The sequence below is a fragment of the Mandrillus leucophaeus genome, unplaced genomic scaffold (genome assembly GCF_000951045.1).
Source record: "Mandrillus leucophaeus isolate KB7577 unplaced genomic scaffold, Mleu.le_1.0 Scaffold51, whole genome shotgun sequence".
In the NCBI taxonomy this organism is placed as follows: Eukaryota; Metazoa; Chordata; class Mammalia; order Primates; family Cercopithecidae; genus Mandrillus; species Mandrillus leucophaeus.
Window position 1 is genome coordinate 2934738 of NW_012105475.1, and position 21553 is coordinate 2956290.

Genomic DNA, 21553 nt, shown 5'->3' on the forward strand with positions numbered 1-21553 from the left:
AGTAGTTTAATTTTTAAATAATTTAACTTTTTTAGGTCAGCAAAAGAGAACGATCTGACCATCATCCTAGGACAGCTACAATTACACCATCAGAAAATACCCATTTTCGGGTAATTCCCAGTGAGGACAGCCTCATAAGTGAAGTTGAGAAGGATGCTTCCATGGAAGACACTGTCTGTACCATAGTGAAGCCCAGACCGAGAGCCCTGGGTACACAGATGAGCGACCCAACGTCTGTGGCAGAGCTTCTCGAACCTCCTCTTGAGAGTCCTCAGATTTCATCTATGTTAGATGCAGACCACCTTCCCAACCCAACCTTAGCGGAGGCGCCCTCAGAATCCAAACCGGCAGCTAAAGTAGACTCGCCGTCAAAGAAGAAAGGTAATCATTTGTTTAATTTGGCTCCAGGTACTCTCAAATTAGATGGCAAATTATTTCAGTGTTCCACATAACATGTGATGGGTGCCTCTGTATTTGTACTCACCAGTCAAAACCCATCGCACACTTTCTTTTTCTTTTTCTTTTTTTTTTTTAGCTGGAGTTTTGCTCTTGTTGCCCAGGCTGGAGTACAATTGGCGTGATCTTGGTTCACTGCAACCTCTGCCTCCTGGGGTCAAGCAGTTCTCCTGCCTTAGCCTCCTGAGTAGCTGGAGTTAACAGGCACACGTCGTCATCCCCAGCTGATTTTTTGTATTTTTAGTAGATATGGCATTTCACCATGTTGGCCAGGCTGGTCTCGAACTCCTGACCTCATGATCTGCCCGCCTCGGCCTCCCAAAGTGCTAGGATTACAGGTGTGAGTCACCGTGCCCAGGCCCATCACTCACTTTCTTACAATTGCTTTCCATGGCGTCCCCCTGGAAAGTCCAGTTGGAGCAGGGCCTGACTTTCACACTCCTGTCTCCTGACTGTTGCTACTCAGTGGGTTCTTGAGAAGCATTTACTGAGAAGATAAATAATGAGTTGTAATCAATCGGTGAGTAAAATTAACCACTTGATTGATTAGGTATGTCAGTAAAGTGAAGTAGAATCTTAAAAAATTAGAATAGAGAAAAAATGTTTTCACTTGAAACATCTTCTTAGTTGAGGCTAAATTAGGTAGGTTTTTAGCAGTAATATTGGATAAAAGTAAACGCATACTAATTATGAGGATGTGATCTCTTGTGCTGATTATTTCCCTTTAAAATAGGTAGAAGGCTAGGTGCAGTGGTTCACACTTGTAATCCCAGTACTTCGGAAGCCGAGGCGGACACATCACTTGAGCTCAGGATTTCAAGATCAGCCTGGGCAACACAGTGAAACCCAGTCTCTATTAAACATGGAAAACTGAGCCTGGCGTAGTGGCGTTGTCTGTGGTCCCACCCAAGCTGAGGTGGGAAGATCGCTTGAGCCCTGGGGCAGAGGTTGCAGTGAGCCAAGATCACGCCACCCCATGCCAGACCCTGTCTCAAAAATAATAATAATAAAAATTACCTTAAAAATTATTCTAATCACCTGAGCCCAGGGAGGTCAAGACTGCAGTGAGCTGTGATTGCACCACTGCACTCTAATCCGTGTGACAGAATGAGACTCTGTCTCAAAAAAAAAATAAAATAGGTAACGAAAACATCCAACTCCTGGTTCAACAGTTCTTCCTCACTTTTGGAACACAAGTTTAATCAATCAGAACATCCTTACTATTTGAAAATAAAAAGCCAACCATCGCTACTCGGTACAGTAAGAGTCAGAACAGACACACTCAGAATCCTGGCCTTGGATCCTGTTTTTAGGAAAGTGTGAAACCTTCCCTAAAATTACCCAACAGCATATTTAGCCAGCTACCTATTTCACTTAAAAAAAAAATTCTAGCGCCAAATATTAGGTAATTATAAACCAACTGAATACATATTCACTACAGGTATGGACCTTCAAGGTCACTCAGAAATAATTTATCCAAAATGAAAGAATGTGACTGTCAAAGGTGTTCATGGTCAAATCCAACCATCTAGCTAATGGTGGCTTAACTTGGCACCTGCTCTTCCACCGAAGGCCTGTAGCCATTTGTTCTGCTCTAAGAGATGTTAAGGAGGGAAATCCGGTTCTTTTAGGATAAATGCTTTGTTTTTGGAACTAATGACCCTTGTTCTTTAGCACACAGTGCAGGATCTGACTAGAGACAGGAACCCTGAGTGGTTTTTACTATTCTTTGGCCTCATTCTTTTTCCCCTCTACTTTTTATTCTACATTTTGCCTTCCCTCTCTCCTTCTCAACCCCTCTCTCCCTACATCTCTCCATTCATCCACATGCAGTGTTTTATTAATAAAACATTTGAAAACAAATTGCAGGCATGACATTTCATTCTTAAATATGCCAGGATATACCTTCTAAGAATGTGAACATTCTCTGCATTGCCCCAGTACTATTGTCATCTTGAAGAATTCATGTTTACATTTCCCTAGTTGTACCAAGAATATTTTTTTAGCTGGCGTGTTTCCCAAGCCAAAATCACATCAGGGTTCACATGTTGCATTTGATTTTTATGTTTCTTTTAATTGATCTTTTTTATTTTAGAACACTCTCTCATATACTCATACCTACTCTACACCCGTGATAGTAACCTTTTAAAGAGCCCAGCCAGTGTCTTCCAGGCTCTCTCATGTCCTGGATTTGTCTGTTTTTTTGAAGGTGACATTCCTGTATTTTCTTAACTGGTAGTTAGCTCTAGAACATACTGCCCACTGGAAATGGAATATGAATCACATGTGTCATTTTGAATCATCTCATTGCCGATTTTAAGAAAGTAAAATAAGGTGAAATTAAGTTTAGTGATATATTTCATCTAAGCCAATAAATCCAAAATATAATTTTACTGTGGAATCAATATAAAATTATTAATGAAGTATCTTAATTTTGTTTACCTCGCTTTAGCAACAGTTTAAATGCTCAGTACCCACATGTGGCTGGTGGTCACTAGAGTGGGCAGTACAGGTCTAGAGGCTTAGAGTTATTATTTGAATTGCAGATCACTTTATTGCATATATTGGGTACTCATATTGTATCTCGTGATGACCACTAATAGTAATGCTGAACGTGATTATTTAAGATGTTATCTGCCGCATCTATCCATTGTGAAGTGTTTTTTGTCCTTTTGTAGTTAGAAGGTAACGCAGGGTGGATACTTGGGCACCATGTGAATATCCTGTGCCCAGACAACCTTCCCTTCATGGTTTTAGAGTAATGCCCTCGTTCCCAATGCAGGTCGTTGCCTTAAGTTTGGTCATGCTTGTTCTTACCTATAAATATAAAAAAGACTTCACCATTAAAATATAAATTATTTAGGGGCTAGTATTACTCAATTAACAGCAAATGAGAAAATAAGTAAAATCAAAGTATGTGTATGAAGCACTGAACTTCTCTTCTATTGGCATGGATGGCTGAGAACCAACCTAAGTAAAAAGGTTGGTTGACACCTTTAAAATTAAAACCCTATTCAAATCCTGCTTGTCAGTCTTACTGTTTGCAAACCTGTGTGTGTTTTGCAAAACTGTAAATGAAGAATAACTAAATTCTTACCTCTGATTTTTTTCTTTAAACAGGTGTTCACAAAAGAAGCCAGCACCAGGGACCTGATGATATTTACCTTGATGACTTAAAGGGTCTAGAACCTGAAGTTGCAGCTCTTTATTTCCCTAAAAGGTAGAGTGGTCCTTGTTTATTGAAGGACAGCTCTGAAATAGTCTAATTATTTCTAGAGTAAAACATTTTATCTCAGGAAAAAAGAACAAGATGATGGTATCCTTTAGCTAAATGTGATGATGGCTTCAGGTTTTGGAAAATTTAGAAATGGTTCATGTGTTATTTCAATATAGTGACTTGAAGTTAATAATTACTTATGAAGACATTCTCAATACAATGAGGAGAGATACTAGTTAAACCTATGTAAGGGTATATGACTTCTGATTCGCTTTTCCTGTAGTGGTTAATACAAACTCAACATGCTTGGAAATTTTTTAGCATTTATTTTATTATGTGTTTTAAAAGAAACACATCTTTATTTGAAAATGTTTTCCAAAGAATGCTTTTACTCCTTTGGAGTCTGAGATCCTGAGCCTTTTCTGAGCCGGGTCTGGGTCTGGTGAGGCGCTGCCCCAGCCACCCGTGCTCCCCACATGCCCTGCAGCCCCACAGCTGTCACCCAGCCTCCCTCACTGTCCCGCACCATTTTCCCTTTGAATTAATTCAAATAAGAGCCTCAAATACACATTTGGACTGCCTGCCCAAGTTCATTTCCACTCTTAGGAGAATTCTATTAAACTGTTACTCTGTGGTTACAAAAATACAGCTTTTCTCCACGGAAAATGTGACTTGAATATACCGAGCCATAGGCACACATAATTAAACACTTGTAATGAATTACTGAAAAGTATATTTTGTTTTTTATTTGGAATAGAAAGATGGGATTGACATAAGGCTATTTAAATTTTTTACAGGTATTTTGGGAAAGTTCTTAAAACTCCTTTCTAGCTCTGTCCAAAATTTATCTCAACACATCTACTTCATTTGAAGTAATAGTTGGATTTTTTGAAGGTGAAAAAACTGAAGCGGCTTTATTTTAACAGTAGGAAAGTTCAAATATAAGCTGTCATAGAATTACCACCTTTTCCCCACATTTCCCAGGCCTTAATCATTTCTATTGGTATTCCTTAAGTATATGTCTTAGTTTCTCTTTTAAAAAGTGAGGAGAGTAACTAAGGTGGTGATACCTTACTCCACACTACTGTAATTTACCTGTTCACAGTCACTGTCCATGCGCTAAGGAAGCTTCTTACCTCATTAACTACTTCTTGAAACATTTCATAAATATTTAAAGATAGTGAGTGAGACTCTTGTAATCCATATAAGCATAGTCATGTCGTGATCCTTACCATCTTCATTACCAAATTTACAATATTGGTAATTATCACTGAACTTTAGTATAAATCACACACTTTTGTATTCGGTGGCATCCTGAGTCAGATGGCATCCCCACGTTTGTAGATGTTGTTATTGGTTGGGGTGACACTAACTGCTGTAGAGGTGGAACCCCTGATCTTGTTGGCTACCGCGATGGAATTTTGTTTCTTGCCCCTGTGAGAACGGGCTGCATTGGTGTTTCAGGGGAGGCCTTGCCCATAGGGATTCAGGAACACAGGCTCCTTTCACCTTGAGGCTCTCCCATCCCCTTGGGGTCTCAGTCCAGAGTTTACGGGCAGCAGAGAAAGGAATGAGCATCGCATAGGAGAGGGCCCCTGGGGAGGGGCACCACGTATCCCTTATTCACGGCTTGGTCATGTGCTCACGTGGCCACACCTGACTGCAGGCGGACCTTGCCGTGTGCCCCAGAGAAAGAGGACACAGGTGCGGTGAACACAGAAGGGTTGGCCCTTGCCCCTTACCTCCAGTATAACAACAGTTCTGCTGATTTTCTGTTTCCAATGAGAACATTCTGTCAGTCCAATTAATCTCAATCTTGTGGGTGTGAGTGTGCATTGCTATTAAGAGAAAAAAATATCCAAAAACCTGAATTTTTTTTGTTGATTCAAATGCAAAACAGCTTTTGAAACTGTTTAGTTACAACATATCTGTAGTCTGCTGCCACCTACTGCTCAAAGATGAGATTTGTTGGAAAGAGCGAGTAAACCGCTGGGTCATTGTTTTTTTAAATCAATATGAAAAATACTGGCTTTTTGAATAAAATAAGTGAATTTGAAAATTCTCAATATCTAAAATGTGAGCTGAAATACCTGTTGAAAGGGTATAGAGTAGTAAGCATTGGTGACCATGAGACTTAAGATGCTGTGCCGTTCGTGATTGTTCACTCTCATATTTGCACTTCATTGCATAAGGTTTCCCTTGATCACCTTCTGAAACCTGGCTTCTGTGCCTTATCTTGAAAAATGAAAATATTCAGGAACCTCACCTTGAGCTCCTGGAAGGACAGTTACGGATATCCAGTTTATTTCTCACTGCGTTTCTTTTTCTGGGTGGGTCTTGCCCCTGGAGAATTTGCTCGTTGAATTTCCCCTTCCTTCTTTGTGAGGTGACAGGCGAACTTAGGAAAGCCTTAGTTTTTAAAGAATATAACCTGGGACTACAGTAATTTTCTACAGGATGTGTAAAGTGCCACAGCTTTTTCTAGGACGTTAGGATCAAAGGTTTCCAAGCATCAGATTTTCTTAATTACCCTGTCATTTTCATCATGGAAATGTAAATAAATACTTATAACTATTTTACTCCTTTAATTAAAAATCAGAAAGGCCATAGTTGAAATGTTTGCATTATTGTGAATGACCGTAGTGATTTTGTGACATATTTACTATATTCACAGTTACTTTCTCACTAGTACTATATTAGGTTATCTTTAATGTCATTTATGATACAATTCTAAACCCTACCTAAGAAAAGTTATGCCTGATTGTAGGTCCATCTGTTCTTTTTAGGGGATGTGTTATTTGGTTTGAGCCCCCAGAGAACCATGCAGTAAACCAGGAATTCAAGGAGTTGTAATAACGCAGATCTTTTTCCCCATCCCCTGCCCACAGTGAATCGGAGCCCGGCTCCAGGCAGTGGCCTGAGTCTGACACACTCTCCGGCTCCCAGTCCCCACAGTCTGTGGGAAGCGCAGCTGCAGATAGCGGCACGGAGTGCCTCTCAGATTCTGCCATGGACTTGCCTGACGTTACCCTCTCCCTTTGCGGGGGCCTCAGTGAAAATGGAGAAATTTCAAAAGGTACGTTGGGTGTTGGTGTCCTGTCTTCCTTTCAGAGAGCAGTCTGGTCATCACTTGGTTAAAACTTGCCATGTAAGCAATATCCTGCTGTTTCAGGATATGTAAGTTCTTTAGTGATTTTGTGCAGGTAACAGGTATATTCTGTAATGTCAGACCCTTACACCCTCATTTAAGGTTTTTTTTTTTTGTTTTTTTTTGTTTTTTTTTGTTTTTTTTGAGGCGGAGTCTCGCTCTGTCGCCCAGGCTGGAGTGCAGTGGCCCGATCTCGGCTCACTGCAAGCTCCGCCTCCCGGGTTCCCGCCATTCTCCTGCCTCAGCCTCCCGTGTAGCTGGGACTACAGGCGCCGCCACCACGCCCGGCTAATTTTTTTTGTATTTTTAGTAGAGACGGGGTTTCATTGTGTTAGCCAGGATGGTCTCGATCTCCTGACCTCGTGATCCGCCCGTCTCGGCCTCCCAAAGTGCTGGGATAGGCTTGAGCCACCGCGCCCGGCCTCATTTAAGGTCTTAATTGACACCTGTTTATGGGGTGGCTTTGAGGTAGTGTGTCCTTAAAGGCTCTAATTTCAAATTAAGAGGTTGGGAGTTATCAAGCCGCCGTGTTTTCTGAGCCGTCAGGATGGGATCATCACACTGCACCAGTTTTCCCGTCTGTAAAGTTACTGAAACTTTTGTGGGAGTGGGGCCCAGCTGCCCTTCTGGAAAGCACTGGGGCCTTAGACATGAATATAGGGCCCTGAAGTTGTAGAAAATTGATTATCCACTGAGTAAAGGGTCTTTCTGGCAAAAATTAGGAGGATTACTTCCTGTATAAAGCTGGAGGGTTGGCCCACGAGAGTAAAGCTTGCTCAGGAGTCGAGAGGGAGTTTAGCAGAGATGTCAGGACGCGTTTAGGCTGGGCTGAGTGCCGTGTGCATCTGTCCTCAATTCATCAGCACTTTTTTTTTAACCTTCCTTTTTGAACTGAACTCTTCTTAGTATTTCTCAGTTTGGCCTGTGGCCCCTGTTTGATTTTCTTCTAAGAAAATATTTTCTTTCCATGACTACTGTCATCTTTTGTCTTCCCTTTCCCTTAGAGAAACTGAAGGCATGATGTGGCGGACAGTGTGGCCAGAGGCTCAGGACCATGTGTTCCTGAAGTCGTTCCTTTCCAGGGTCACAGGAAGCTCATTATGTGTCTTCTCTGTCTCTTCATTGTTTGTTTGCTTTATATTTTGCAAGAAATTTAAAGTGTGATATGGCCTGTGGTTCATTCTAGGGACAAAGTTAAATAGGTCACATTCTTTTTGTAATCCTCCTAAATGTTCAGTTTAAAAAATTATATGTGAGGGAATGAGAAATACAAAATATGTAAAATATAAAAGTTACACCTTTGTTTTAAATATTGGTGACTTAGTCTGGTAGAGTTTATTGGAAGAGGCAGAATGGAAGAGGCAGAAATGGAAGTAAAGGTAAGTAATACACACATTGCCTGGAGACACAATCCAAGTGAGCAGTGTCTCTGTTAGCCTAGATCTGAGAGAATACAGGTTTAGGTACAGGGTACAAAAATTCATGGGAAGCCCTCATTCACTCTGTAAGCACTCTGGATTTATTTCACAGACCTTGAGCCAAATTCTAGGGTTTGTGTGTTTTATTTGTTTTAATTCTCCAAGCAATTGTAAGATACGTGTTTTATTGTTGTTGTTTTTATTATTTAAGACAGAGCCTTGCTCTGTCACCCAGGCTGGAGTGCAGTGGCACCATCTCAGCTCACTGCAACCTCCAGCTCCTGGGTTCAAGCGATTGTCATGCCTGCCTCAGCCTCCCGAGTAGCTGGAATACAGGTTTGCGCCACCACACCTGGCTAATTTTTGTATTTTTAGTAGAGATGGGGTTTCACCATATTGGCCAGGCTAGTCCATAACTCCTGACCTCAAGTAATCGGCCTGCGTTGGCCTCCCAAAGTGTTGGAATTACAGGCATGAGCCACTGTGCCTGGCCCAAACAATTTTAAGATATGTTTTGATATAACGTAGCTTGCTAAAGCTGTAAGATTATTCCCCAGTTATGCCATTGCCTGCCAGTAAAGTTTCTTCCTCTGAGAATAGAACTTAAGAGTTTTCGTGTGTGTGTGTGTGTGTGTGTGTGTGTGTCTGTCTGTGTTTGTCTTCCATCCCTCTCTAGCCACATCTGTATGTATTTTTTTGAAAGTCTCTGGCGTGTCCCATTTTACTAGTTTGTTTGTTTTCACTGGGAGACAGTGGAAAAGGAGAATAGAAAAGAAGTGTTCTTTCTTGTCCTGGGGGAAAAAAGCATTTGACATGTTGCTTTTGATGAATATTCAAAAATTAGTTTTTTTAGAAAGATGATTTTAGCCTGCAATTTCTGCAGTGCACAGAGTATTATAATAATCTCATAGGGATTTATATAATCTCTAACCAAATTGATTATTATTTTACATTGCAGAAAAATTCATGGAGCATATCATTACTTATCATGAATTTGCAGAAAACCCTGGACTTATAGACAATCCTAACCTTGTAATAAGGATATATAATCGGTAAATACTCCAGCTTTTATAATTGTTAAATACTCTTGCCGTTTTTTTACAAGCGCCATTTTTAACTGTTACTTATCAAAGTTTCCCTTCTTATAAAACTTGTCATCTCATATAAATTAGCCACTGGGCAATGACTTTGAAGTGAAAGTAAAGCTTCAATTTTATTTTTAAATGAAGCATTGAAACGTTACTCTGTTTGATAGATTTTACGGCTTTTCTGTTCAGAGAAGTTGTGCTTGAAGCTGTGATTCATGTGACAAAAAATTTAGCTGATCATCTTTATTGAAAAGAATGAGCAATTTTATGTGTCACTTCTCTCCTCTCTCCCTTCCCCATTCCCTCCCCTTCTCTCTTGCTCACTTTCACTGTGTAATGGTTTTGCACAATTTTTGTTTCTCACAGTTACTATAACTGGGCTTTGGCAGCTCCCATGATCCTTAGCTTGCAAGTATTCCAGAAGAGCTTGCCTAAGGTGAGGCGATCCACCATCTGCTGCCTTTCCGAAAGCATCCACTGCGTCCAGTACTGACACAAATCCATGTGTGCATGTTTCTGACCTGGGTACTAGCCAAAGTTTTACTTGAGCTAAATATTTAATATAAAAGATCAAAGTCATATGTACCCACTCAAAATATCTCATGCCCAAACTCTAGGAAATTAGCAGGGCTGCCACTTCTTTATTTCATTTTTAGTGGATATAAATACTAGTTTCTGATGGTCTGTAAAAGTTGAGAGATTTTTCTAATCATAAGTTAAATATGGACATGAATGAAAAAAACGTTTTCTCCCATTAATATGGGAAGAAGCAGCAAGAAGGAGGTGATGTAGCCAAGAGAAGCTTGACATCAGTGTAGTTAGGGCAGATGGTGGCTAACATACCTGTTATATACAAACTCACAATTGGTTTTTAATCTGTCCACCAAGAAGACATCATCAGCCTAGTTGGTCCTCTTAACTCATAAGGACCACATTTTCCATAGATAGATAAATTAGATATGCCCACCTGTCAGCCCCTAAGGTCCTACATAGCAGACCATGTGGTCTCATGCCACAGAGCTGTCACAAAGCTGTGCTGCCATGAAAGTAGGACAGGCTCTGTCTCTCGGAGGTGTTAAAAATGCTAGAGGAGTCTGGGAGGTGTGGAGAGAGCATCGCTCACATTCTCACATTCCATAGTAAGGCCCTGTCCTTCAGGCTAGCATAGAAGGTAGGTGCTGTGTGGCCAATAGATTGCCCAGACTAACCCAGCTTGGTTGTTTTCAGGCCACAGTTGAGTCCTGGGTCAAAGACAAGATGCCAAAGAAATCCGGTCGCTGGTGGTTTTGGCGAAAGAGAGAAAGCATGACCAAACAGGTAACAGACCTAGAGGTCATCATTTCCATGGGCTGAAAGAATCTTTCATTTATTCAAAAAACCTTTTTGTCAGGCACAGGAATGTGGACTGTATAGTGCGATCTTACCATATAGCAGTTTCCATTTTTGAGCACTTACGACGTGCAGGTGCTGTCCCAAGTGCTTTGCATACATTACCTTGGTCCTTTACTGTAGCTCAGCACTAGAGATGTTGGAGTTGCCATTTCATGGGTAAGGAAACGTGGGTGCTTCACAAAGTCACGTAACTGGTGAGAGACGGAGCTGGGGCAAGACCTTGAGTCTGACTCCAGAGCCTGTGCTCTTTCTACTGCACTGCATTACCTATCAGATAGGAGCAGAAGGTTGTCGTCCCCCTGCAAAGCTCCAGATACAAATAACCAGAATCTGTCCCACCAGGTCTCCATGGAAATTCATCCAGAGAACCGTACTAAACAAGCAGCAGAGCAAGTTTGTTCCCCAACACCTTCTGAAAAAGAGGGGTCAGGGAGTTTTCACCTGTTTTTCAAATGTCAGAAGGGAAGTCATGCCTGAACCAAGTTCATGTCCACATCAGCATGGGGGGGGGGGCTGCCTTTCAGTCCCTTCTGAACACGCTGAGTTACTCCCAGGAGGGCAAGGAAGCTGGGGACCTAACAAGTGTGGGTCGCTTGTGTTATGTTTTGTGACTTGAAATGGTGCTCTTACAATGCTTTACTTCTGGGTCTGTAGGGACAGTGATTTGCGTAGAAGCACATGACTTCTGTCTTAGGTTTCTAATTCTTTGGCTGAGAGTCGAGAAAGTCTGGTTTTTGAGCATTTTTAAGTTGTGGGTTCAGAAAGCAGTTGTGTTCTTTCCTAGAGAGGGCTGCTGATGCACTTGGCTTATCGGTAGGGAAAAAATTGCATGTTGCCATTATCATCTTGCTGTTACAGCTGCCAGAATCCAAGGAGGGAAAATCTGAGGCACCGCCAGCCAGTGACCTGCCATCCAGCTCCAAGGAGCCGGCCAGCGCCAGGTGAGTGCCCTGTCCTCTGCCCAGCTCATAGCACTCAGGCCCTCCTCGCAGGGCCATTACTTCTAAGTTGATTTGGCAGTTTTTTTAGTTCTTGGGAACATCTTCTACAGATATGACATGATGTGATATATTTGTGCCACTCAGCAGATGACAACTGCTTTTCTAAAAAACATCACCAGCTTAGAAAATAAACGCCTCCCTCCTTGTGGAGCCGTGGCATCAGCGTATGGGAACGGGTTGTCCCCGGTGCCCCTGCTCCCCTGCATCCCATCCAGAGCCACAGGGAGACATAAAAAATAATCTGAAGGTTGGCTTGGGTGGATTTCATTTCCTGGAAGAAATAGCATTCTTTGGACAGCGAGGGTGAGCAGCCCTGAGAGGAGTTGCTCGCGATACGCCCTGTTCCTGCTTCTGCCTGTCCACCTCCCCCAGGCCGGTGCGTGCTTGCTTCTCCCAGCCCTTGCCTGTCTCATTTAGTTTCTAAGGCTGAGGTTTTATTTTCTTGCCCCTTACCAGCCCCCATCCTGTATCTTTTAAGGGGTGTCTAAAATCTTTCTTACTAGTTTTTGATTTTTTCTAGAGTCTCACTGTGTCACTCAGGCTGGGATGCAGTGGCGTAATCATAGCTCCTCGGGTCATGCAATCCTCCTGTCTCAGCCTCCTGAGCAGCTGGGACTACAGGCGTGGGACACGATGCCTGGCTAATTTTTACATTTGTATTTTGTAGAGACAGGGTCTTGCTATGTTGCCCAGGCTGATCTCAAACTCCTGGGCTCAAGCAATCCTCCTGCCTCAGCCTCCCAAGTAGTTAGGACCACAGGCAAGTGTCACTACCCCTGGCTAATTTTTAAATGTTTCGTAGAGACTAGGTCTCCCTATGTTGCCCAGGATGGTCTCAAACTCCTAGCTCAAGCTGCCCTCCTAACTCGGCCTCTCGGAATGTTGGGATTATAAGTGTGAAGCACCGCGCACCCAGCCCCAAGTTTTGTTAAATCATTGTAGACGATTATGTTTTCTTTAATTTGTACCTTGTGAAACATACATACCCTTTTCAACAAGAGTCAGTAGACCTTCTGGCATTCACTGGGCATAGCAGAAAACAGCAGGTGGCAGTCAGAAAGTAAGTACTTGCCAGTTATGCAAGTGGCCTTATCAGTTAACAAGAAGAGTATTTCAGGCACGAAGAGCTGTGGATACGGGAGAATGGCAGGAGGGATAACTCTACCCGTTCCTAGAAAGGATTTAGGATGTCTTTATTTTCATGATCCTCAATGAAAAGCTCTCATCCATAAAAGGCCGTGCTGCCTCTTCCGTAACTGGGCTAATGTTGAACAGGCCGGCCGAGAATGACTCCTCGAGTGATGAGGGGTCACAGGAGCTCGAAGAGTCCATCACAGTGGACCCCATCCCCACCGAGCCCCCAAGCCACGGCAGCACAACTTCATATAAGAAGTCTCTGCGCCTCTCCTCAGACCAGATTGTGAGTCTTGCGTGATCCGCGTTGTCCAGTAGGACTTATTTTAGTAATGGTTTAATTCGATGCACATCCTCTTCTGTCCACCTGTCCCCAGCTGCATACGTGCCACACGGCATGGTCATGTCAATGCCTATCCGTAGTGGAGCCACGACCCCACCCCCAAGAGCTATCAGGCCCACCTGGGGGACCTGTGGCTTGGGTCCTGCCACCCACCCCAGACCTCCTTCCCCCTCCATCTCTGAGAGTCAGTCGTACACAGCTAACCCAGCGCTGAGCCAGGTACTGTCTCTTAGGAGCCACAGCAATAGAGAAATGACATTTTAGACACAATTTCTCCTCTCTTATTTCCCACCCTGACTTTGACCCATTTTCGGTATGAAAAGGTCTTGCTGGGACCAGAGCAGGCTGTGCTAAAGCAGTAATTCTCAGTTATGGAAGAAGAGTAGTAGACCTTTTGCTTTGTGGAGGTTCAGAGAAGTCCTTGGAACTCAAATACTGTTCAGGCAGTGGCTCCCTCAGTGTTGTTAGCTGTGCCTGGCACAGGGTGGGCTGTGTCTAACACCACGGAAACCATCCTGCCTCTTGCTGGGATTCTGAGACACCAGTTGTTGTTCTGTAAATTTTTAAATCGTTTCAAACTGTATGTTTTCAGCTGATTTTCTTTATTCTTATGCTTTTTAAAAAGGCAAAACTGAAGCTCCATGATGGTCCAAATGATGTTGTGTTTAGTATTACAACCCAGTATCAAGGCACCTGTCGCTGTGCAGGGACCATTTACCTGTGGAACTGGAATGACAAGATCATCATTTCTGATATTGATGGGACAATAACCAAGTAAGCTCAATCCTTCGGGTGGGTGGCTGGGAGCAGCCCCGTGCCCAGGGAGGGGCAGGCAGTGCGTGGTGGGGAGTTCCTCACCTGGGCTCGAAGCCCTCAGCCAAGGCATTTTATAAGCCATATGCCCTGAGGCATCCCCAGTATCGTCCACATGGGGTCATTTTTTTTGCATGGAGGAGATGGTGAGGATGCATAACAAATGTCAGAAATCACTTTGGGAAAGATTTAGTTATTTGGTTTCAATTCTGATATGAAAACAAAGAAGCCCCTTGACATTAGGGTAGAGGAAAAGAGAATGTGTGGTGGTCAGGTACCTCCGAACACACGCGTCTGGTTCTCATGAGACTCCACTTTCAGAAGCACCTCGGTGGGTGCACTTGCATGGGACGGCCTTGCAGTTGCTTGAAGCTGTGATTAAACCCCTTTCAAGAGTGTCCCGCCACCAATTAGTTATTGGCAGCTGATAGTCAACCAAATAGGAAAACACTGTATGTGTTTGATTCCTGATACCTTTTTCCTGTTTCTACCGTCTTCTTAGGTCGGATGCTTTGGGACAGATTCTCCCACAGCTGGGCAAAGACTGGACTCACCAGGGTATAGCAAAGCTCTACCATTCCATCAATGAGTAGGTACCCTCCCCACATGTTAACTCGCTCTGGTGAGCTGGAAACTTGCTTTAAGAACAATAGAACAATGGTGTAAGTCTTCAGTCCACACAGGTCATGTGTTTATGCTGAAGCATCCCCGTCTTCCTCACTCCTTTCCTGTTGATGGTGTGGGAGCCGTGTGCACCTGGCATTGACATCGAACCATGTGTCTTACCTGTGTCATCTCAGTTAATTCTCATGTTGCTGTGTTTCAGGCACTGCCTACATCTATAACTAGAACAATAGTTATTTTTTTAGCTAGAATTTAACAAGATAGCTGATTTTCATTTTTGGTTTATTTTCTGGGTATTTTAAAATCGTATTTCTTTTTTTTGAGATGGAGTTTTGCCCTTGTCACCCAGGCTGAAGTGCGACGGTGTGACCTTGGCTCACCGCAATCTCTGCCTCCCAGGTTCAAGTGATTCTCCTGCCTCAGTCTCCCGAGTAGCTGGGATTACAGGCACGTAATTTTGTATTAGTGCGGACGGGGTTTCATCATGTTGGTCAGGCTGGTCTCGAACTCCCAACCTTAGGTGATACCCCCGCTTTGGCCTCCCAAAGTGCTGGGATTACAGGCATGAGCTACCGCACCCAGGCTTAAAATTGTATTTCTTTGAGTAGATAGTGCACGCATGCATGGGGGAAATATTTCTCGCATGGGCTGCTCTGTCTTGTGGCACCCTTTGCGGGGAAGATAGCAGTGCCATGGCCTTTGTGGGTTCCTAATACATATATTACATTGATCTGAAGAATCTCAGTGTCTTCAGCATTAGTTGAGAATGCCATAATAGGAAAATTACGAGTATGTCAGTTACCTGGGTATAATTTTGCTTCTTATCTGATGGAGTGGTTTGCATCTTGCACATTGCCTTTATAAATAAGATCCCCTGTATTTTTTCTTTACAGTGTGTAATTTAAAGATAGTCCAAAGTTTTTTCTGTCTTCTAATCTGGCTTTCATGGACTAGATGCCGAACATTTTATATCAGTACTTAGAAATTTAACATAATCCTTAGTTGCCTGTACATCCATTTTTTTCCCACGTTTTCCATGGAAAGGTGAAACCTCTATAATCCTAAGCAGTTTCCTACTAAATTTGAGAATTTGCTATTCACAGTAAACGAGAGGAACTTTATTTGGATCTTTTAAAAGAAAAGCGTGGGCCAGGCATGGTGGCTCACACCTGTAATTCCAGCACTTTGGGAGGCTGAGGTGGGCAGATCACCTGAGGTTAGGAGCTCAAGACCAACTTAGCCAACGTGGTGAAACCCTGTATCTACTAATAAATATAAACGTTAGCCGGACATGGTGTCACATGCCTGTAATCCCAGATACTTGGGAGGCTGAGGCAGGAGAATTGGCTTGAATCCGGGAGGCGGAGCTTGCGGTGAGCCGAGATGGCACCACAGCACTCCAACCTGGGTAACAGAGTGAGACAAAAAAAAAAAAGTATCAGGGTTTTTTGTTTTTTGTTTTTCCTCTTAACCAGAACATGTGGGCTAACAGGGTGTATTTTCTTTCAGGAACGGCTACAAGTTTCTGTACTGCTCGGCCCGTGCCATTGGCATGGCCGACATGACCCGTGGCTACCTACACTGGGTCAATGACAAGGGCACGATCTTGCCCCGGGGCCCCCTGATGCTATCCCCCAGCAGTTTGTTCTCCGCCTTCCACAGGTACCTTTCCGGCAGGCAACTTGCTGCCCCACATGCTGGGCCCAAGGTCGGGGGATGTGTGGGAACAGACGTCAGATGTTGGAGCTGCCAGGCCTCTCCCAGTTCTTTGGTTCCTGGTGGTGTCCTACCACATAACTGCTCACCTGCCATGTGGCGGGCCTGGTGAAGAAAGGTTCTAGAAACTGTCAAGTTTTCTCCTTCCCTAACTTCCACTCAAATTTTCATAGTTTTTAGACTGGCAAATAAGAAGGAAAGATTCCAGTTACAAAGGATTGAAGAAATTGGGTGGTTGTGAGCACTAAAATTTTTTTTAGAAGCACTCACTGGGGAAAAACGACCATTTTGAGATTGGTGATTGTATTTGTATTTTTTTCTTAGAGAAGTGATAGAAAAGAAACCAGAGAAGTTCAAAATTGAGTGTCTAAATGATATCAAGAATCTGTTTGCCCCGTCCAAGCAGCCCTTCTATGCTGCCTTTGGAAACCGTCCAAATGTGAGTATCGCCTGGGCTCTGAGTTCTGATATGGGTGAAATTCAGAGGGATGTACTTTGTGGGGCATAGCCATCTCCCAATTCTCAAAGCAGTTTTGTAAGCAAAATGACACGTCTGTTCTGCTGGCTCAGTTTTCACTTGACCTGTTCCAAATATCTGTAGCAACTGGGGAGGTCCTGTAGGTGCAGATCTGCCCCAGAATTTATACGAAGGATGCTTTTCCATCATTTCTGCGGCTGCCATTCCATATCCTCAGGCAGCTCCGGCTCCTCTTCTAAGCAGTTCTAAGCTGCGTCCTTAGATCACCCCAGAGCCAGGGTCAGTGCTGGCCCTTTGCTAACACTTCCCAACCTGCCTACCTTCCGCAGGGCCATCGGGCCTCAGGTGAGCAGATGTGGCTTCCCTGGCCTCTTCTGTACCAGGGCCCCTGGCCTCCCTTTGGTGGCTGCCCAAGTTATCTGACTCTCCAAGCACCACTCTGTAGTTTGTTTGTCTAAAGCTCGGTTTCGGTGGCAGCGGCACTGTGCCGCCTCCACATGTTTTCTGTCGAGTCTGTGTGTGCCGCGCGGCTGGCTCACGAGGAGCCTGCGAAGCACCGCCTGAGTTCTCCTCCCCGCAATCACCCGCTTGCCGTTGTCTTCTGCAGGACGTCTATGCCTACACACAAGTTGGAGTTCCAGACTGTAGAATATTCACCGTGAACCCCAAGGGTGAATTAATACAAGAAAGAACCAAAGGAAACAAGTCATCGTAAGTACATTCTCAGCTCTCAGCCCAGCGCCCTGCAGCCAGGGGTACAGCTGGGGACAGACAGACCCTGTCCCTTTCCCCCCGATCGATCCTTGAGATCAGGCCCCAATCAAAGGATCACTACATCTCTGTGGGTATCTCTCTTTCACAATAACCATTCGAGGGGTCCCTGTTCTCCTAGACTTGTAAGAGGGAGTTTGAGCCCTGAGATGGGACTGGGGCCTGCCTCTGAACCTGCCCGTCTGAGCGATCTGAGTGACAGCTTCACAGCCCCCCGTCTTGCGCCTTTGACCGATCTTGAAGTGATAGCCTGTGCCTCTTCCCCAACCCTTCTCTTAGGTATCACAGGCTGAGTGAGCTCGTGGAGCACGTGTTCCCCCTTCTCAGTAAGGAGCAGAATTCTGCTTTTCCCTGTCCGGAGTTCAGCTCCTTCTGCTACTGGCGAGACCCGATCCCTGAAGTGGACCTGGATGACCTGTCCTGAGGCGGCACCTCAGTGGGTGGGCAGGGCTCGGTCCCCCTCCCCACAGCAAGGGAAGGCAGCTGGCTCTTCTGCTGACCTCGGATACCAGCCTTCCCCAGCGGGGACAGGCGCTCCTGGAGCTGGTCCCACCACCCTCCTTTGCCTTCCCAGGCTGGCTGCTGAGGCTCGGCAGGTCTGCAGCTCAGCAACTGGAAGGAGAAGGGAGGAACTGGGCTGGGGCTGGAGGCCTGGGATCCCTCCTCCGTGGGTTGCTACACGTTTCCTGCTGTGAGCTAGGGGCTACTTCCATTGCATCATTTTAAAGGAAGAGAAAAGCAGCTAAAAAAGAGTGGACCAAACCACTGCACACAGGGCAGTGTTACAGTTTCCACTGGGCAGTTGAGGTGGCTTCTCTAACTGGGGCTGTCAGGGTCCCTGAACTGCTGCAGGCTCAGTCAGTGATGCTGGCTGAAGCTGCCTGTGCACGTTTCTTCTCCGGGCGCCTCATTTCCTGCCACACTGAAGAAGTCAGCTGCTCCAGTGGGCCAAGTTGGGCAGGACCCCCACCCCCCATAGGGCCCATGCACCAGAGCCACTGAGCCCAGTCCCATAAACCTGGCCCTCTTTGGCGAAAGATCCCCACAGAGCATCCTCCTCTCATCTGTGATGACTCCACGAGCCCTTTCATTTCTTAGACCTCACCAGAAGAAGAACAGGTCTCACAGGTATATATTTGATGTCTGTAATAACAGTGGGAAGGTGGGTCTTAAGGAAAACCAAACTCCCCCCCCCGCAAACAACTCTGCTTTTAGGAGACCTCAGAAATGCGGATAGGCAGTTGAGTGGGTCCTGGAAAGAGCGCTGGATCCCTCTGCTTGCTGCCTGGTGCGGGCCTTTGGAAAATGTCTTGCTTTGGGACAGGACTTCTAAAATTCCGTGATTCAGATTTGTCAGGGAAGCACAGTGAAGCTGCTTAAAGGCACTGGCTAGCAGTGTGTGACTTTGGCTTTTGGAATCACACCCTGTAATCGGGCCCGTGAAAACCGTGTCAAAGAGGGATCTTGGAGCTCCTATGGAGCAGACTGACCCCGAGCAGTGTCCCCAGCCCAGCCCTGAGAGACCCCATGGGGACACGGGTGCCTGTGTATTTTCACTAAAATATCCATGGTAGCTCCATTTACTGATGCGGTTGTAATGAGCTCACATCACATCTGAAGAGATGGCACCAGGGAAAGGTGTGCCATAAGCTGCTCTAGAGCTTTTGGTATGCTGAGTGTTGACAGAGCTGCACTGTAAAATCGAGAGAACTGGCAGGAGCCCAGAACCAACCCCACGTCTTGGTCTCCATGGGCGAGAACACAGGACGGGGTGGTTCCTGAGCAGAGAGGGATCTGCAGATCCAGGCTTGGTGCTCGGGGTGGTCTCATGGCCAACTCTTCATGCCCCTGCCGTTCTAGTGCACCCTCTACATGTTTTAGTTTGCTTCACCTAAAATAATGCTGATCTAGAGATAGAGAAAATAGGGGTGGATATTTTTCCAGATTGGAGAGTTGAAAGTCCCTGACTGATTTCAGCCATTTTTCCTAGTGCTGTTGGATGCAGAGACAGTGTTGAAATCCCCTAAACACAGTTCTCAGTGGCAAAACCTAGGAAGGCTCATGTTCCCAGAGAAGGGACCACATGAGCCTTCTCCCATGCAAAGCTTCCCCCAGTTTAAATAGTTCACAAGGACTATTTGTTTAATGAGTTTATTTATGTACAGTAGGTTAAGGATCCTGGGTTCTGTTTATATGAAGTTCTACCCAGTTTGTGAATTAACATTCTAGTACAGCAGCCATGCAGCCACCTTATTTCATAGCTGCCATCTGTGTGTCCTCTTGACTGCCTTCTATTTAGAGGAAGAATGAGAGCTTTATGTGCTTAACTGAGCTTATAGTAGGACTTCTTTGCATATGTATGGTACTGAAAAATCAATATCCATCTTTAATCCTTTCTAGGTTGTCCTTTAAAGAGTTTTTGACTAGTTTTTTTCTTGACAGTTCTTCTCTTTGGACACATGGGCCTTCTTAGAGGGTTCAGTCTAGGACCCGGCTCTCCCGGCCCTGTGTTGAGGGTAGCTGGTCCCTCTGTCCCTGTGTCTGCTAGCACTAGACTTTGTTGCTACACAGATTGATCCAGTGGGTACATAGGCTAATTAATGTGAGTCTTTTTCCTTGTTTAAAGGAGTCCCTCTTGCTGAAAGTACATGATTACTATTGCTGTAGTGTTAGGAAAGTATTAAGTTTGTGCTGAAAATCCATTGCCATTTGGTACAAATGCCATTTGTTCTTTCTGTGAAAGAGATGCCCTCGAGTGTGTTTGTACACAAACCCTTAGGATGGTGAGTTGAAGCATCACCCTCGCGCTATCTTCAGTGACGGGTGACAGCTCAGGGAGATGGCAGGCAGATTGGGCTCTTAAGTCATTCTTCTCTCAGTTACTCCATTGGTGAAGTGGCCCTTTCCCTCTTTGCAGTTCAGTCTGTCTCGTATCTGCTTTGCTGTCTGTGTGCTGAGGCTCGTCCTGTGTGAGTTGCTGTCTGCCTCTTGTCCGGCTGTGAGGTGCTCGTGTAGACCTGGAGCATGCAGGCTGCCTCCATGTTTGGGTACTGTGTTGCGTTTTGCTCTGTCTAAAAACATCTGCATAGTTTTCAGCTGGAAAAAGAAAAAACTTAAAAATGGGATGTCCTAAAATGAAAGCTGCTCAAAGTCACAGAACAAGCGAGGGACAAAGGAGATAGGATGACTGGGAAGTGCTGGCCCTGAATAGCCCCTGCGACTGGGGCCTGCACACAGCCCTTCCACGGTTGGCACTGTGGGTGCAGGCCAACCCTTTAAAGAACAAACGAAGTCGGCTCTGTCACTTTTTGCAAATTGGCAAAAACGGACTTCCAGGGAGTTTCATCTTTATCATCCTATGATGTTTTCCCATGTTTTTGAGCTTCCGGGGTTTAATAAAATTGGTTAAAAATTGAGTCTTTTCCTGAAGTAAGTGCTCTTTCCAGGTGAAAACTACTCTTTTGGTTTTGTTTGAAAGAAAGGGAGGGGAAACTTTGCTCTTTTAATAATTATGTTCAGCCTATGATGAAGTATTTGATTATTAGACAGCAACGTCACTAATAAGTTTTAAGTTGTCCAAAGTTAATTGTAAACATCAGTACAGTACTCTTAGTTACAGTAAAGCAATTGTCGCAAGATGAATGGCTCATATTTTGGTGCAGTGTTTGATGTTCAAAACAAAATGTTACAACAATAAACGAACATACACTGAATGCATTCGGCTCTTTTCTTCAGGGGACATTGAAACCATCTTTTTAGATTCTTGCCAGAAATTGGTAATTTCCATAAATTAGTATCTTGATCTTTGCTGACACTTTGTCTACAGGAGGAGCTCCATTTTGTTGCTTATTCTTAAAACCTGGCTCCAGAAGTACAGCTACACCCCCAGGAACTAACCTCTTGCTTTTAATGTGAGTCTTTTTCCTTGTTTAAAGGAGTCCCTCTTGCTGAAAG

The 21553-nt window shown here is 44.5% G+C and overlaps 1 protein-coding gene across 2 annotated transcripts in view; it reads left to right on the plus strand.

Moving 5' to 3' along the window:
• LPIN2 (lipin 2) overlaps positions 1 to 21305 on the plus strand; it is a 124247-nt gene extending 102942 nt beyond the window's left edge. For both annotated transcript variants that reach the window (XM_011996332.1, XM_011996331.1), the window contains exons 7-20: positions 36 to 381; positions 3577 to 3676; positions 6562 to 6749; positions 9198 to 9291; positions 9694 to 9763; positions 10555 to 10644; positions 11578 to 11660; positions 12996 to 13140; positions 13823 to 13971; positions 14513 to 14599; positions 16144 to 16296; positions 16675 to 16789; positions 17436 to 17539; positions 17879 to 21305. In XM_011996332.1, the coding sequence (XP_011851722.1) occupies positions 36 to 381; positions 3577 to 3676; positions 6562 to 6749; positions 9198 to 9291; positions 9694 to 9763; positions 10555 to 10644; positions 11578 to 11660; positions 12996 to 13140; positions 13823 to 13971; positions 14513 to 14599; positions 16144 to 16296; positions 16675 to 16789; positions 17436 to 17539; positions 17879 to 18023 (1869 nt within the window). In that variant the 3' untranslated portion in view covers positions 18024 to 21305. The remainder of the gene's footprint in view (positions 1 to 35; positions 382 to 3576; positions 3677 to 6561; positions 6750 to 9197; positions 9292 to 9693; positions 9764 to 10554; positions 10645 to 11577; positions 11661 to 12995; positions 13141 to 13822; positions 13972 to 14512; positions 14600 to 16143; positions 16297 to 16674; positions 16790 to 17435; positions 17540 to 17878) is intronic.
• The last annotated feature ends 248 nt before the right edge of the window (positions 21306 to 21553 follow it).